Source organism: Haemaphysalis longicornis, unplaced genomic scaffold (genome assembly GCF_048455015.1).
Source record: "Haemaphysalis longicornis isolate Haplotype H1 unplaced genomic scaffold, Haemaphysalis longicornis Haplotype H1 scaffold_1, whole genome shotgun sequence".
Lineage (NCBI taxonomy): Eukaryota > Metazoa > Arthropoda > Arachnida > Ixodida > Ixodidae > Haemaphysalis > Haemaphysalis longicornis.
The window spans coordinates 352,646,355-352,663,427 of record NW_027526203.1 but is presented as its reverse complement, the minus strand read 5'-3'; the positions used below and the strand labels follow the sequence as shown (position 1 = coordinate 352,663,427).

At 45.4% G+C, this 17,073-nt stretch overlaps 1 protein-coding gene and 1 pseudogene across 2 annotated transcripts; one reads left to right on the top strand and one right to left on the bottom strand.

Annotated features, from left to right (window-relative positions):
* The first annotated feature begins 6,708 nt into the window (after nucleotides 1-6,708).
* Nucleotides 6,709-9,513, top strand: LOC144154881 (peptidyl-prolyl cis-trans isomerase pseudogene; annotated as a pseudogene).
* Nucleotides 9,514-11,094: 1,581 nt separating this feature from the next.
* LOC144154880 (peptide deformylase, mitochondrial-like) lies at nucleotides 11,095-17,064 on the bottom strand. 2 transcript variants are annotated; one of them, XM_077685966.1, is made up of 4 exons: nucleotides 16,977-17,064; nucleotides 14,178-14,348; nucleotides 13,981-14,101; nucleotides 11,095-11,402 (listed from the first exon to the last, which is right to left on the bottom strand). In XM_077685966.1, exons 1-4 carry the CDS (start codon nucleotides 17,034-17,036, stop codon nucleotides 11,221-11,223), a joined length of 534 nt encoding a protein of 177 aa, XP_077542092.1. In that variant the 5' UTR covers nucleotides 17,037-17,064; the 3' UTR covers nucleotides 11,095-11,220. The 2 variants fall into 2 exon arrangements, with proteins under 2 accessions (XP_077542092.1, XP_077542091.1); XM_077685965.1 differs by lacking the exon at nucleotides 16,977-17,064 and adding an exon at nucleotides 15,715-16,042.
* Nucleotides 17,065-17,073: the final 9 nt, after the last annotated feature.

The following is a 17,073-nucleotide window of genomic DNA, read 5'->3' as shown; positions in this document are numbered from 1 at the left end:
TCTCGCATTGTGACTTCCCGGCCTTCCCGGCCCAACGTTACTACAGGCCCGGTCAGCACCAAAGATGACAGATCCTGCAAAATTCCGAACTCTTCCTTGAGGCAATAAAAGTTCTCTCTCTCTTTCTCTCTCTCGTGCCCGCTGTTGAAAATGGAGAGGCGTAGCGGAATGAGGAAGAAATAGCAAGGTTATATCTTAACATTTTTAATGACTTCCTTATGTGTGCCTTTATTTGCGACCAATCTGTCTGAAGAAGTTCATCACTCACGGTAACTTGCGATTTACTTACCATATTTTATGCCCAACCAAAGCAACTATTGAATTATTCTTCCTTGAAAAGTTCTGTTGGGTTGCCAGTTGAACTCGTTGGAAACTGAAATCGGACAGTTATTTTTGCCAGTGCCACACTATGTATTTGATTCAACCTGTGCACCTCTTGAACCAGTTCACAACGATGAATGGCGGAACCAGACCTGCTCTTTTTTCGCCTGCTTGTGCACCTCATCGGCAAGGAGTGCAGGCCAAGCCATGAACTCGTCCTGCACCCGTCGGCACCACCGGTGAATCGAACGGCACGGTTCAATTAAGTGCCGCGAGCTGCACCACTGAAATGAACAGCTAAGTACTGCACCACCTGAACTGGTTCACGTGGTGCAGGTGAAACGAATAGACCCTGAACTTACATTTGGAGGTGTGAAAATTGGTCACTTCACACTTTTGTCCATTTTTTTAAAATTGGCTGTCATTTGGGGCATCGGGTTATGTTTCTACCACGGGGATGTTTGCCGCACCCTTTGTGCTTTTATTTCAGAAACTGATCGTTTACCCAGTTAATAAAACACATCTTCTATTTTCATTTTCCGGCACGTAAAGTATCTATTTTTACTTCAGTAGCAAGGTGGCGAGTTGGGCTAGTTGGTGCACTTGCATTATGGGGAACAGCACGAAACGACGGGGACACAAAGAAAGAAAAGAACAAGACTTCGGTATCAGTATGTAATAATTATTTAGGTTTTCTTTAGTTCTCAAAATTGCTAACGTCACGTTCCTCACAATGTCCTCAGTTCTATTTTCCACTTAGTTCTAATTTTTAACCTTTTTAACCTTTTAGACAGCGCCGTGCTGTCTGTCTTCCTTCGTCCGTTTTTTGAGCGCTTTTGTTTCCACCTTTTTGAATGACTTGGCCGATCCCCCAGAGTGGATATAGGTATGTGCCATTGACTTCAATTGGTACCAACCAACCAAATTGGTATTTTTCATTGCCTTCACCAGGTTATATTTCCATTTTCTACGGTGAAATTCTCGCTCTTCTGGTTGCCCTCCTGAACCTTGGTTTGGAAACGTGGGAAACGTCCTCAGTAGCGTTTCCCATGGACCTCTTGGGAAACTCATATTGTTTGGCTGCCTGGCCACTGTGAATTACCCTTTAATGAATCCGCAGATTTGTTGGCTAATATTGGCTGTATCGATTACAGAGGTGTTTCCCTCTTTGCTCGTGTGTTGCTAGCCCGTTATCGCCAATACGTACCTGTTGGTCCAAGACTCCTCTGATTACAGGCTGCACACGTCCTCTGAGCTTGAATACATCAGGTTCAGCTTGAAAAAAAGTGTCAGGCTCACTTGTGCGAAGCATCGCTGACCTCTTTTCCTTGTGGTTTCCCCTCATTTATTCAACACTGATATCGGACACATCTGATGACCTCTGCCATGTGTTTCTTCTGCCAAGGAATTGAACCTTTAAAACATTTCTTCCTTTTTTTTTTTTTTGACTGATGGTTTGGTAATCCTTGAAGAAGGCTGCTGGAGACTCCATTCGGACGCCTAGGACTGCATTGTCTCTTCCTGTGCTTTTGTCTTTTGGGGATGTAAAGCTGGGCCTGTCATATGTATGTGTATCACGCCTTCCACTTCATTTCAGAGACAACTCGTCTGCCGTGCTAGAGCATTTGAGATAAGGTTTACTTTTTTATTTTGTAATCCCACTCCTCTCCCCTCCTGTTTCTTCTTTTTTTTTTGCCCCTCAACATACTAAATCCTTTCTTCGGTTTCCATATTTTTGTCAAACAAATTCTTCTCGGCAAATCCCTTACAGGCCGGCATGCGCCATTTTTATTGCCCACCACCATCACCAACTAAGGTTTAGGAACGACAACAATAACTGAGGTATTTCGTGAAGTATGTTCCGAAAGGCTCTAATAAATGATACACAATGCTTGCAAAAGAACTCAGGAAGCGAACAGTCTGACGAAGCCAAACTGTAACACTTTCCTTTTTTGTTGTTGTGGTGCTTTATTTCGAGCAGACAACGCAAATAACAGCGCCCCGCCACGCGCTATCCGACGGAGTCAGTCATCGCCACCTTCGCTGGTGTGTCTGTCCCTGAGGAGGTAAAGGCGGTGGACCCTAATCTTCAAGGTTGAGCCGATTTCCGCTCATCCACTACAGTGCTGAAAATGTTGGCGATTCGGCCACAGTGTCGGGACTGTATGTGTGTTCACACCAATCTATCTCCAAAGTTATCTCACCTTCAAAATTTCATTTCAGTACTCCTTTAAGCTACATGAAGTTATCCCAGTATCCGCTATTCAGCGAGAAACTGAGTTTTTCTTTCAAAACCCCTTCCAATTCGGCTGCAAAACTTCTATGCTTTCTATTAACCGCTATTTTAAATGAGTATTTGTCAAAGTATCCTGCGTCTTCTGTAATTTATACAGATGCATCTCAAAATGGCAAGAAAGCTGGAATTGGTATTTTCTCGCAATCTCTAGATTGGAGTTACAGTTGAACAGATCCTAGTTCAATGTTGGCATCGTATGACTAAAATAAGCTCGAAAGAACGCTAAAACATGTTTCAAAAGATTCATTCTAATTTACGTTTGGCCCCGAACATTTATGAAACAGTTCTGAATCTTTGTTTGCTTCATGACTGTATTTACACTGTTTTTTACAACCGATTCCACAAGCTTTTTTTCCTTTCCTTGTTTGTGGAAGATGAATCGTAGATGTTGAGTTCACAAGCCTGATGAATAGTCAGAGAGCACAGCTTCTTCCACTGTGTGCTCAGGCTATTCTTTACACTTGCAGGAACCAACATCTGCGATGCTTCTTGATTGGGAGCTACGCAAGTGGGAGAGCCCGCATGTGCGATCGCGCTCCATCCAATGGATGGCAGTGAGCTTCAATCACTTCTGTAAGTTGCATTTCCATTGGCAGGGCTTCTCATCGTCATTTCATAGCTGACTGAACCACTTTGTGTTTGCTGAAGTTATAATAAATAGCGACTGCAGGCGTCTGTCATCCACCTGTGTTTCCAGAATGGAAGCAACTGTAATTAGTGACTGGTGGCACTGCATCTGAAGTTAAAATGTCTGTTACAAGCGAGATTATTGATTAAAGTTCAAGGATGACTTGTCCCTTATAACCAACTTTCTACATTCGATGTCTGTTATAAAAGAGGTCAATTTAATGGGAAAGATAGGGCAGCCAACCATGTGGGTGAACAGTGTCTCTTATACCCATTTGTCTCTTACATCCATGTCTCTTATAACGAGGTTCAACTGTATTCGCTACGAATCCCGGACTACACGCCCATTCTCATGGCAGAATTTCAAAGCAAATCGTTCTAGCTCTACCAGCCAACGGTTCTTTTGTGGCGTGCAGGACAACAAATTCTTGACGCATCGGAGTTGGCAGCGGGGAGAGGGAGAGGGGGGACGGAGGGTTTTACTCACGGAGCCCACTAGAGATGGCGCCGCGAATTTACCCAGCGTTCCCCGCGCGGGAGTGCCTGCCGCCGCCGGCGTCCACAGTACGACTTTGCCGTCTGCTTCAGCGGCGGTTGTTTTGGGCCTGTTTTGGTGTAGCTTCACATCCATTGCGCGGTGCCTTCGCAAGGCTTGATTAAGGGGGGACGCGGCTTTCAACTTCGGAAAAATGACCAAAACATCGTTTTTTTGAAACCCACATATTCGGCTTCTATGTTTCCTATTCTGTGCGTCTGCAAAGTTTTTACGCTGAAAAGCGTCGCAAAGTGGCATAAAAAAATACTTTTGTCAGGCGCGGTGACAAACTATCAGCGCAAAAGGGCGAAAAAACGGCAATTTTCGGAGCGCTCTATCTCCGCAACGGTGCTACCGGGCGCGGCCATTTTGATATGGTTAGATCGGCCGAGCGATCGTCTTTCCGGTTCTGCTCGTCTCTTTTATCTTCGTTCATTCACAAACGCACAAACGGCAGAAAAGAAACGACGCACAAACGAAGCTAGAAATAGATGCTGAAGCGCTATTGGTCCCCGGTCGGGGCGCAGACCGTCGACCCTCCTGATTGGATGTTGCGGGCGCAACGCAAAATGGCGGCCGCCTGAGCTGCGTAGCGAGTGGATTGAGTTCATTTTCGCCGCTGCGCTCGGACGAGTTTCTGTTCAATCTGTGGTGTTCAACACGGACGTTATCGCGATGGGAATGCCAGAGATAACGAGCCGGATTACGGGAAGTTGTGTGGCTCGAAAGGCGGAGGTCATCGAACGCTTCGTGGGGCGCGTGACTCTACCGTCGCCAGACCCCGGAGGGTGACGCGGTGTGCGCGCTTGCGATAGCGGTTCGTGAAGTGAACTTTTAGTTGGATTTGCGATGTTTACACGCTTAGTTATTGCTGTGATTTGATTGTGGGCTCGCTAGCCTTGGGAAAGAAACAGTCGACGCGTCAAACGCTGCGGCGCGCACGGCATAGCCGACGCACATTGGAGCATCACATGACTGGGCAACCGGTTACGATTGAACGCCAGTAGTTGTAATTAATGCCTGCGACGTTAGATTTAATCTTAAAAGCGACCTGACCAGCCATATCAGGTATAATCAAAGTTCGATATGTCGCGGTAAGCGTGCGCTGCGATGCGCGCGAGCCATATCGCTTTTCTTGCGCAACGTTTCCCGTGCACTTGTAATTTTCATGCAAACTGGTTTGAGTTAGTAATATAGGAATAAAAATATGCTCTCTGCGTTAAAAATGTACGTTACTGTGGCAGCATTTAACAGTGATTTTTTTTAGGGAAATTATTGATACCATTGCTCAGGGCATACTGGCTGTGCTGCGAGAAATATTGGATGCCTTGAATGTCAAAAGTAGTAAAAAAAATATGCTCTTGCATTGAAGTTGGGAGTTATGCAGAATACTCTACCAAGCTTCAAAGTAGCTCATTTTCATCCTTGTGGTATGCAAACTTTTGGCAATGAACACCTGCACATTAGTACTAAGTTGCTGTGCCAGGCAAGATAAAACATAAAAAAAGCCAAAAATGGTCAAATTTAAGTAAAAAAAATGCTTAACTTGTTGCCATGGTGACAACACTGCAAAAGGAGGTTGTCCAGTGCGATACAGCCAACCAACTAACCATACTTTGCATTGAAAGCCCATTGAAACCCATCTCCCCTCCGTTTGGTTTGCAAAGGGGGTATGTACTCTTCACGGAGGAGCTGAAAATGATGTTTTCTGGAAAGAGAAAGGCTGTAAAAGGCACTCCAATTTCAAGGCAAGGCCTTCCAGAAGCCCCATGTTCAAAAGGACATGAAAGGCTACAACCGTGACGACTTCTGATATGTGAAACCTATGTTGCAACTTCGGAAGCCGTTTTCTCAAAACGTTTTTTTTTGCCACCTGTTTCGCTTGTACCAGGGATTTCTTCATGACCGCTGGGTCTATTTTGATTCCGTTTCTTGCATTACATTCCTTGATGAACTGTTCAGGTCGTGACACTTTTGGTTTTCCAGATTTGTTTTTTGTGATTTTTTTATTCAAATAATCGTTCACAGTTGACATGCCTGTTGCACAATAACCTCTAAAAAAATGAAAACTAAAAAACATTGTGTTGTAAAAAAAAAATTCTAAAACTGTCACGACCTCGTCCATTCATTTGGGAATGCAAAGCACTTCGAACAAGTTTTCTATCGTGTTTTATAAGCCGCTCAAGCTCGGTACAAGCGGAACAGAAAGAATATTTCATACATAAAAAAGTTTTCAAAATATTACTTTGAAATTTTTATAGTGTTATCACAGAAGCATTTCCAGTTGCTGTGCCAATTTTCATCAAAATCCACAAAGAAATAAAAAAGTTGATTTTGAAAGCCACGTCCCCCCTTAACTTGTTCGACAGCACCTCCACGGTAACTCGCACCCGACGGAATTAAGTGGCCGTACGGCAAACATACATTAAGGATTGATTTGCAGGGCGGGAAAACAAAATGTACAAACCCCATACAGACATCTGGCCGCTAGATAAACGAGGCCTTTTGCGCACTGCTTGCCATGAATGGGACTCCAATTTCTAAATTGTTGAATACCAATTCAGTTGTGTTTTAAGAGGTATTACAAAAGGCGAAAGTAACAACTGGTTTTGATATATAGTGATTATAAAAGTTCCCTTAGCTTTCTCGCAATTCCCAAACCTACTAAACTAACTAGTTTAAATCGGTATAAATGAGAATGAGTAAGCTCACATGCCGAATTATTTCGGTGTCTGCGCTTGTGTCTCACGGTGGTGTAGCCCCAAGCTAGCACATCAGGATGGTTAGGTTCCGCTGTATCACCCTTCGAAAGACCCTCCTCTCCGTTTTCTCTCTCCCGACTTACGGCCGGGCTACAGTGGCGGCGTCCACCGCCGCCGTGGCCGTGGCCGACGCTGCTGCTGCGTTCGGGACGCCGCCCCCACGAATTCCAGGTAACGGCTGGCAGAATCTCTGGTTTCACTCTTTGTAGAGCCACGTGTGTGAATTCAAGTAATGTCGCATAGGCAATTGCTGTGGGTGCCGTTTAAAGCTTTGCTTTCCAACCACCTTCACAGCGTGGATTGGAGCCAATTTGCCAATTTTTTTAGCAATAGCTCTCGCTCTATTTAAAGGACCGCAACATGTATCAGAAATCATCATATTATATCTGATTCCATTTCAGTTATATCGGCATAAACTTCCGACTGTCCATTGTACCGCACGTTATTGTTTTTGTTCCAAGGCACGGGAAGGAGGTACGTTTGGCTTGGGTCCCTGGCCATACGGGCAGGGGCAACGAGCTAGCAGACCATTTGGCTAATCTTGCTGTCACAGCTCCCGTTCTATTCGGCATACCTAATCTGGCTTTTTTTCATCTTAAATATTAAGACGATATTGGTGTTCATGCGCTACTCGTTCAGATGCACTCCTATCCTTTGAAGAGTATCAACATTTAATGTTCGGGTGGAATGTTCGTTTTTGTGGTTCGCGGCAATGCGAAGTGACCTTCACTGAGCTGCACTGCAGGGGACCGAGGTTGAATTTCTATCTCTTTAGAACAGGGCTTTCCCCTACGAAACTATGTGTGCGGTGCCAGGTCCCAGAAACAATCGAACATATTTTTCTCGCCTGTCGCCGCTTCTTGGCAGCTAGGTAACTGCTTTTGAAGGACCCTATTGAGCATTTGGGGTTGACTCTATCTGTTCCACTTATATTATTTATTGGGACATCAAATTTGGGGTATGCAACAAAAAGGGATACATATATATATAATTGTATTCTAGCTTTCCTTTCTGCTTCAGGTCGCTTGAATTGCTAAAGGGTACAAATAATGAGTAATTGGGGTTTTAATCATAACGAGCTTTGATCTTACGACCTCTTTATTTCGGAAAATAAATTAGTATTTTGAAGTCCGCACGAATTTCAATAAGTGATTTACCCCTGGCGAATTCCCCCTTGTGGGTACTTTCCAAAAACGTTCAGGGCATCATCATCATCATCATCTTGCACGAGCCTTTGTGCCTTGGGTTCGGCCAGTGCGCAGAGAACGGGCAGCAGCCATCGAACACGGTTCTCCACGCTGCCTCATCTCACCGATTCCAAAAGCCCAACGCGCAATTACATCAGCGAGAAAGGCTCGATAGCTCACACTCCTGGGCAAACCCCAGAGGTTTTCTTTGACGACTCGAGGCCCTGGCACGCATCGTGATGAAGCTATGCGCCAATGTGGTGGCCAGAATGGAGAACTCCCAAACGCTGTGCACGGGGGAGAAAGGGAAGGTCTCCACTTTCCACCGGATCATCCCGAGCGCTTCCATGTGCCAGGGTGGGGACTTCACAAACTGCACCGGAACCGGCTGCAAGTGCATCTATGGCAACAAGTTCAAAGATGAGGACTTCCGGCTGAAGCACACTGCCCCGGGAATCCCGTCTATGGCGAACGCTGCGGCGTCAACACCAACGGGTCACAAGTTCTTCTTTACTACGGTCAAGACCTGGACGGCAAGCAAGCGCACGGTGTTCGGCAGCGTTGTCGAAGGCATGGAGGTCTCAAAGAAGGTCAAGGCCTACGGCTTGCAGACTAGCAAGACGTCCAAGAAGATCGTCATCAATGACGGCGGGGTGCTGTGAGAGAACGACTCCACTCGAGGACTCAGCCTCTCCAGCCCGTTTTCATTTGCTGCTCTCCGGCATTTTTCTTGTCATTTTGCAGTAGGACTGTGCTTGCATCTCAAACTTGTCGATTCGGGCATCTTTTTTTTACGTTTCGATCGGACGTTTGACAATTAGCTGTCTTGATTGCTCTTTTCCCCTTTTTTTTTCATAATTGTTTGTTCATAGGATGAGCTTCTATTAGGGGCGAAGCCCCTTAGGGGCTGTGGCTGTTGGCGTCCCCTGTCATCGTCATCGTAATCGTCGTCTCATGTAGGGAACTCGTTCACGCCTCGCGTTGGAGTACTTCGTAACGCGTACTAAAAAAACACCAGGACACTCGTTTATGCCTCACGCTACAAAGCTTCGTGCTTCAAAGACAAGAGACTTTTACAGCAAAGGTGTATACCTCTGCCCCCCCATTGGTTTCATCTCCGTTGGCGAAAACGCCAAGGCGCCAAGAATACACTTATACACGGCATGCTTCGCCCCTTCCCAGGTTTCATGTTAGTGGAGATGGCCCGGGATTTTTTTTTTAATTTTCTTTCAGTCTGTGCTGTTGACATAGTTTTTGTTTGCTGTTCTACTGTTTTTTGGTGCATGTTGGCTAGTAGTTTCTTTTTTAATTTTTCCTTTGTATTGGCAGCAACAAGTATATTTTACAAACACTTAATTACACTGCTAATTGCCTAGCCTTCGTACAAGCCCAAGAGGCCCAATTTTAATTCTCATTAGCGAGGTGTATCATCATAATCCTTTGTATTTGTCATAATAGCAGTAAGCTGGAATGCGTGACAAGCAGTGTGTTTTGTAAACTGTTTTACTGTTTTTTTTCCGCATGTTGGCTCGTAGGTTTTTTTTTTATTTCAACTTTATATCGCAATAGCGATAAGTTCGAATGCGTGACGAGCAGCCCATCTGCTGAGTTTAATTTTAAAGGTTGCGATGTCACTCACGTTGTTTGCATCCGAAGGGTAAATGTTAGCCGGGACCAGCAAGTTCATGGTTAAATTACCAGCTTGAATTTAACCCTAAACCAGCTGGCTGCAGCCCACATTTACGCTTAGATTGCAAGCTCCGTTTACACCGCCCCCCCCCTCCTCCCCCCGCCTCATTAGCACACCGAATACGCTGGCCCGCGATTGTCGCTTGTTTTATACTCTGGGAACGCCTAGGCCTGGGCGCAATATCTCTGTTGCAGACTAAAAACACACACGATTGGTGGGTAGAGACAATAGAGAGTACTAGCATTCCCTCTGCTCTGACCGCTCGTTCGTACTGTATTGACCGCGACCCGACTGGGCACTTGCGCATTCATTCCGGTAGGGTGGATTAGTTCTGCGGGCTGGCCCTCGCCATGCCCGCGCATTCGTAGGGGGTGTTGATTCGTTGCGGTGGGGGGTGTCCTCCTCGCTGTGCCCGTGCGCGCAGGCGCAGTTGGGTTCCGGTACGAATGAAACAGATGGAGCACACATAGAAGCCTAAGACTCTCTAATGACGTTTTATAGTAGCGCGGCTACACCAATGACGGCACAGACTCTATATACTCTGAAGCACAAAATTAGATGGAGGACAGTATCAACCACCCGATATGCAAGCAGAACAGATAAGAGTAAAATAATCGTGGTTGTCGACATGGCGAGATTTCAAGCACAAGCAACCTCATCAGTGGAGTTGAGACACGACAGGGCTTTTCTTGTCACTACTTTACCCAATTATGCAGTTATGTATAACGTTTCCATTTGTGATACCATACCCTACACTAAGAACAGCACTGCATTACAAGGTCGTTACAAGGCTGCAAGGCACTAAGTGTGTGTAAAAAATGCAGATGTGCGCATCACCTCAATATGCACATTTGTTTGCAGTGTACTGTCACGATATATTCAAATATGAACATAGAGCACAATGCTTTCAGGCGTGCTATGCATTTTGAAGATAGGACACGTATACGCAGTAGGAATAAATTGATAGCTCGCATCCAACTTTGATGTGGAAACATCGTTGCACAGTGCGTGAGCATTTTGATGCGGCCAACTGCCACACTTGGTACCTGTTTACGTTGCTGCTATCTAAGGTCGCCACTTTGTAGGGTGAAAATGGCACACTTTACTATATTCTTTTGTTTTCAACTTTGTGCCAAGGGCCCGACACCAAAAAAGCCTCCCTGAATGTGCTGTGCAAGCAATGGTGCTCAGTTGTATTGTCTTGGCAGCAATGTTAGATAACAGTAGCGTGCACTGGCGCCAAATGCAGCAGTGGGAAAAATCAAAGTGCTCTCATGCCAAATGATGGTCTTTCCATACCGAGGTTGAATGGAAACCAATTCTCATAACTTGCGCCTACTTGCCAAAAAAGGTACGTCACCAAGGTGTGTAGCATGTATTAAAAGCCACACTCACTACTGTTCGTATACGGATGTATCATGATAGTACACACATCTGCAAAATCTTAACACGTATGATAGTTGACAGTTACGTTATTAAAAAATGTTTTTAACTAATGGTCATTCTGAGATTCTGATAAGGCATGAGTGACATCATTCTAATCATTAGCCTATACAACTTGGCATTTATTGCTATACATTCTATTATAACAGGCCGTAGAGAAGGAGGCATACATCCAGACAATTTGACTGAGCACTGCCTCTGGCTTCACAGAAAACAATCATGTACACAGCTGCTAGTGCACAATGTCCACATGTTTACTCATGTATGTACATAGATGCAACAGTCATTTTTCCTATCCTGTGTCAGACTGCCGGTTGAGCACATTTTCCATCAGTTCTTTATGTTCACGATAACAGGCATTACAACTTGAACCTCGATTTGGGCAGCCTTTTGATCATGTGCCAGTAGTTGAAGTGAAAAGTCCGTGAATCCATGTGGTCAATAAACAGGCTTCCCTCGAGATGGTCCATCTCATGCTGGATGATTCTGGCTGACCATCCACGTGCCTGCCATTCATGTGCCTCCCCATGCTGGTTGAGACCTATGGGCAGAGACAGTTGTCATTACAACACAAATACATTAACCACGTGCTTGCTTTTGCATGGACAGATTAATGACAAGCCCGTTGTACAACTGTTAGGGCACGTAACAGTCAACACATAAGGGCGCTTTGAGTTTTAAGTTGATGCGTGAGCAATGCAGTATATGCAATGCGAGATGCCTGCTAGTTTCTATTGCTTTCCAAACAGGGGCTTTTGCAAAAGTAGCACGAACAAGCTTCATGAAATGTTCACAGTGTCTAGCATTATGCCCAATGGAACCCGAAATGGAAAGTAAAGAGATGCCCAATGTAACCCAAAGTAAAAATGAGAGTTTGCGCTTAACTTTCCCTATAACTTCTAAAAAGTACAATACACTCCAGCCTACTGCTCGAGCCTGGATATCAGCAGGAAGGGGCTCAGCTAGGTGGCAGCAATGGCATGCCAACAGCTAACTGCATCAGCCACTGCCAAGGGTGCCGGCTTGCTGTATGAGTTTCCGGACCTGGGCTGTCTTTAGTGCGGCAGGGTAGGCGCCTCTATGAAGTGCAAGGTTTGTCTGCTTGAAGGCTGTCCCAAAACTTCTGCAAACTGCATCACGTGGCCTGCAACGAGCCCAGTCTGTCAGCCGTGGCTACAGACCCTCCAGCCGCAAGCCATGCCAGCTCAAAGCTGGGGTACTATAACGAAGTTGCCTCACTTCAGCAACCTCAACATGCGATGAACACACCTTAGACCCCTCGACCAACCCGGAGGCATGGACTTCGTCATGATTTCAGTCAATTAACCGATGCTGCATCAGACGTAACACAGCAATATAATTCTTATTTTTGTACTGACATCATGTATGGGCCACAAAGCGTAACAAATCAATAATATTGCATAGACTGCATAGGATGTAGCTTTATTTTTTATTTCTGGTCCATCAGATATAATTTTTTACTTGATTTTAAGTTGGACATAACTTTGGTTTATAACTTTACTTTTTACTTGAGGTTACGTGACACGTAACCCCATTATTTATATTGTGTGCACATAGCTCAAGGTGAAGTTATGTCGAAAATAATTTTAATTTCCTTTTCGAGTTCTCTCACATGTAACACCAGACGCTGTGTAAAATGTTTCAACTAATCTGTTACTTGCTAGACAAGCAGCAGCTTTTAATTGAACAAGTTCCATTTAGATTGCTTGGAATGACACAGTGATGCACAGCACTGTGGGAGATTTTAACAACTTTCATAGGGGCTGCAGGCATTCAACTCTCACTAAAAGTAATCCAGTAAAAAAATGAAAGAAAAGGTAGAAGACCTGTACCACCAGAAAGTCAACATGTGCATGTAATGTGGCAGCAAGCGACAGAACAACCAAGTGTTGCTCCTGTGCCTTCTTTTTTTTGTTCTAGCATTTTCTTTTGGCAGAATAACAAGTTGTATAACTTAGTCATGTAAAATACAGACAATTAATCATTTCAGCAGGACACTAAAAACAGTGCTGTTCACACTGGAGGCGCTCGCACAGTTACTAAAAAGCTCTGGCAAGCGGTTAATGGCAAAAAAGTAAACTCGAACTTGACTCTACTATGTGCCGACTCATTTCGGTCATCTGTCGAGAGTGGCCCGAGACTGGAGAACTGCGCCCAGGGGTCAAGCATCGACACTCGGCTGCACTCTCGGAGTGAATTGTTGCTTAGAAATTTTTGCTAATATGATCAATGTCAGCAGGGTAATCAGCCTCCATCATGATGAAATATGTTGGAAAGTTCTGCACCCCGAAGAAGCTTTAACGCAACACTGGGCCAACCAAAGAACCCTTAAAATGAATGCTGACAATCAGGCAAGTTGGTATTAATTCACTATGACATCACAGGACACAGGAGGAGGAAACAACAGTGCTCATCCTGCTATTCCTCTTTTTGTGTCCTGTCTGCTCTACGCTGTCGTAATGGATTTGAAATCAGTGCTTGCAAAAAAATTTGCTTTGGCATAGAAAAAGCACTTTTTTATTTCCTTGATATGAACCAACAAGCCCCAAACACTCCCCTTGCTTCAGGTGCAATTTTTCCTTTTCGCAGGCTTTAGATTGCTAAGTATACACCGGCCAGACAAGAACTCTTCGGAGAGTATGAACACAATGTTACAAAGCACACAGAAAGAATAATCAGTCTGATGAGCCACAGAAATAAAGATATGTACTACCATGCTTAAGGACAGAAAGTGCACATTTGAGATTAGAGATAATCAGACATGCAGGACATTCAAGCTCAGCTTAAAAATAAAAAGCGGAGGACCGAAAACAGATGAATGATGCAAGTAACGGCACGGTTACTCAGGGCTAGGAAGGCAAGCCAAGCAAGGATAAAGGCAAGAAGAATCAGTCGGGCATAGCTGGGGCAAGGCATGGCTTTGGCCAGTGCAAGATAGAGGCAGGTCATTGATCAGAGGCCTCCATTCCACACTGAGCACCTAATGATTCCAGGTGATGACGTACGATGAGATAGAAGATGTGCTCTCGTGTCTACAACAAAGGCAACTTTTCCCTGGTGTCGAACTTCTCTGCTCAGTCACCTGCAAGAGTGGTTACCTGAAACTTTCACTTCAAAGTGCCTCGGAACATCTGCGGTGAAACCTCGAATACTTTCACACCCTTCTGGGAACACAACTTGCTGGCTGTTCACCACTTCCATAACAGGGTTGATGAAGACCTGCAACCACACAACAATAAGTGGCAGTTAATCAGGACGGGCATCAGAGAGAACGGGCGCCAAATATAGAGCATACCTTGAGAGGAAAAGGCTCATACAGGCGTGTTTTGGCCTCGTCTCCCTGGGCCAACTTCATGTATTTGACTGGGAACTCCATCATTATAATTCTCAATGGGCAACCTACTTGGGGCGCAGATATGCCGATGGAATAAGAGCTAGCCATTACATTTCGCATTACGGTGATTATCTGGAATAAAATATCAAGTAATCAAGAACTTGCCAAGAAAAAGTGCAAGCATGCACACTCAGGGTCACCACAATAAAAGCAAAGAGGAAGTGCCAGCATGAAGACCTCATTTTTCTAGTAAAAATTCTGGGACTTTAGCACACAGAAGCTACACCTGGGCGACGAGACGCGCCGTAGTGGAAGGCTACAGATTAATTTTTATCACCTGGGGATCTTTAACGTGCACTGAAATCGTGGCACAGGGGCATTTTCGCTTTTCGCCTTCATCTGAAAAGCAGCCACCGGGGCTGGGACTGAACCCGCATCCTTGAGCTCAGCAGCCTTAGCCACTGAGCCAGAGTGGTGGCTTATTTTTTTATTAATAAACAACTACTCCTAACTTAATGAAGGACGGGAGGACAGTCATGGACTGCATAGGCTGAAATGACCGAGCGCCAATTAAAAGATATTAGTGGTGCTGCTCAGGCGGGAGAATGGGAAACGTGATTAGGCATGTCATTGATGGCATCTACCATGGCTGCTACGCAAATCCGATCGACAAGTCTTCATACGCAGGTTAGATTTAACCTACTTTATTTTTAAGCATTCCAGAGGCAATTCGACACGAATGCCCATGCGTTCTTTCCCTTTACGCGATGTGCTACGTGAAGACCACAAACTGAGAAATGTTACCAATTCGAACCAGAGCAATTTTTTTAATGCTGTCTTGCAGCCATCCTATGCTGTCCACGACTGTACACAGAGTCAACCAGCAGTTGTCTACCGTGTCAGCCCCACTCAATAATAAATGTATTGCGACTGCAAACATCACGCACACATAACCCATTGCATCGTAACAATAACGGCTTTCAAACATGCTCACTCGCCGAAATTACGTGTTTTAAAGTGGTGTGAAATTTGGGAGAAAATTCAGACGAAAGCTTGGATGACAAGAAAAGGGGCACGAAACGCGTGTAGTGATGTCACCTGAAAGAAATGCAGAAATAGCAAACTTGGAAGTAGGGAAAACCACGACTTCAGCAATCAAAATTAGATATCGTTCGCGGGCTGTTGAAGAGCCAACCATTGCGGCGGGGGATACCGTGCACGTAACGGTGGCTAATGGGATGAGATATGAGGCTGCTCCGTGGTATCATATTGCCACACACACGGAAACAACTTCAACAAATAAGCAGGTGGATTCTGACTGCGGTGACGCCTGTCCTTACTCGGATAGCTAGGGGAGAATGTTGGTACTGGATTTGAATGACGGTTTCAATGAGTTGCGATGAGCAACCAAAAGGTTACTGATTGCGCTCAAATGTTCCATTAGCGATAAGACACACAGAGTACTAGACACTATTGGTTCGCTATTCTTAAAAGTTACCTTCTGCACTTCGGCACCAGTGACCTTCTTTGGGTCGACAGGCTCGGCGCGGACGCGCAAAACTGGGTCCCCGACTTGACACATGAACTCGTACGGCGGGGAGGGATTTGATGAAGCACCATACTTTAGTTTACTTAGGTTTCGAGAACAAGAATCCAAGATTTTCTTCAGTGCCATTCCTAAGTCGGTGAAACAGGCGCCCGGTGAAACCCAGACGACGGAACTCTCGGCGTCGCCGGAAGTGACCTTTTTTTTCTAAAGTAGCCGTAATGTTTAGCTCGTCGCCATCCCTCCTTATTATAAACACGCAATTTGGGGCGAAATACGATCACTGTGGTTATCAGAACACCTAATTACATAGGATATTTCAATACCCAAATAAAAAAGTTCATCATCATCGTTTTTATCACCATCAACATCATCATGGTGTGCCACAGATTATTAAAAGTGATAAAAAAAGTAGTAAAACAAGCGGTGCGGGCCGTGCGTGCTTCGATAGGCCAGCAGCGCTGTCATCGTCCCCTACTCCAAAAGATCGGCCGGCGGAACTCGCTTCTGTGGCGTTTAAACAGCAATTCGGAGTTCGTTGCATATGCTAAAGGGATACGAATGGAATCTCTCCTGCCGTGGAGCTACAGCACATCCTGAACATCTAGAGCCACTAAATTTATTTAGCAGATTTACGAACACCTTTATACAGGGTGTTGCGACGATAATTGGAACACTTAAAAAAATTTTCCTGAGCGAACCGCCGCTCTGTTCGCGCTCGAACTACACACGAAGGTCGCATTTTGTGGTCTATTTTGTTTGACACCGGGAACAACGACGGTACTTACCTGTTTATCTTGAAAATAAATAAAAACAATTTTCGCCTATGGGAAAATGGCGGCTGATTTGGATGTGCGAGCCCGAAAACCGGCGGGTTTTCTGATCATCTGCTAGCTCATTCCAGAGCCTTCTGGCTCATTCCTACGTGACCCGCCGCGGTGGCTCAGTGGCTAAGGCGTTGCGCTGCTGAGCACGAGGTCGCGGGTTCGATTCCCGGCCGCGGCGGCCGCTTTTCTGATGGAGGCGAAAAGCAAAAACGCCCGTGTGTACGAGATTTCGGCGCACGGTAAAGATCCCCAGGTGGTCAAAATTAATCCGGAGCCCTCCACTACGGCGCGCCTCATCGCCTGCGTTGCGACGGCGCGTTAAACCCCACAATCAATCAATCATTCCTACGTGCATTTTCTGATCGTCTGCTGCACCATTTGGCTCACCGTGAATCCCAAACGTGCGTTTCGCTCTGCATACCCCAGGTGGTTCCGTCGTTCCAACATCAACTTGCGCTGGCTCGCACGTCCGCCATTTTCCCAT

Excerpts from the sequence above, each read along its gene's own strand:
- LOC144154880 (XM_077685965.1), bottom strand. The coding sequence starts at position 15,891 with ATGGCACTGAAGAAAATCTTGGATTCTTGTTCTCGAAACCTAAGTAAA. Across the intron at positions 14,102-14,177 it reads ATGAGCCTTTTCCTCTCAAG|GTCTTCATCAACCCTGTTAT; the intron begins GTATGCTCTATA and ends GTGTGGTTGCAG. Across the intron at positions 11,403-13,980 it reads CTTTGAAGTGAAAGTTTCAG|GTCTCAACCAGCATGGGGAG; the intron begins GTAACCACTCTT and ends CTCTGCCCATAG.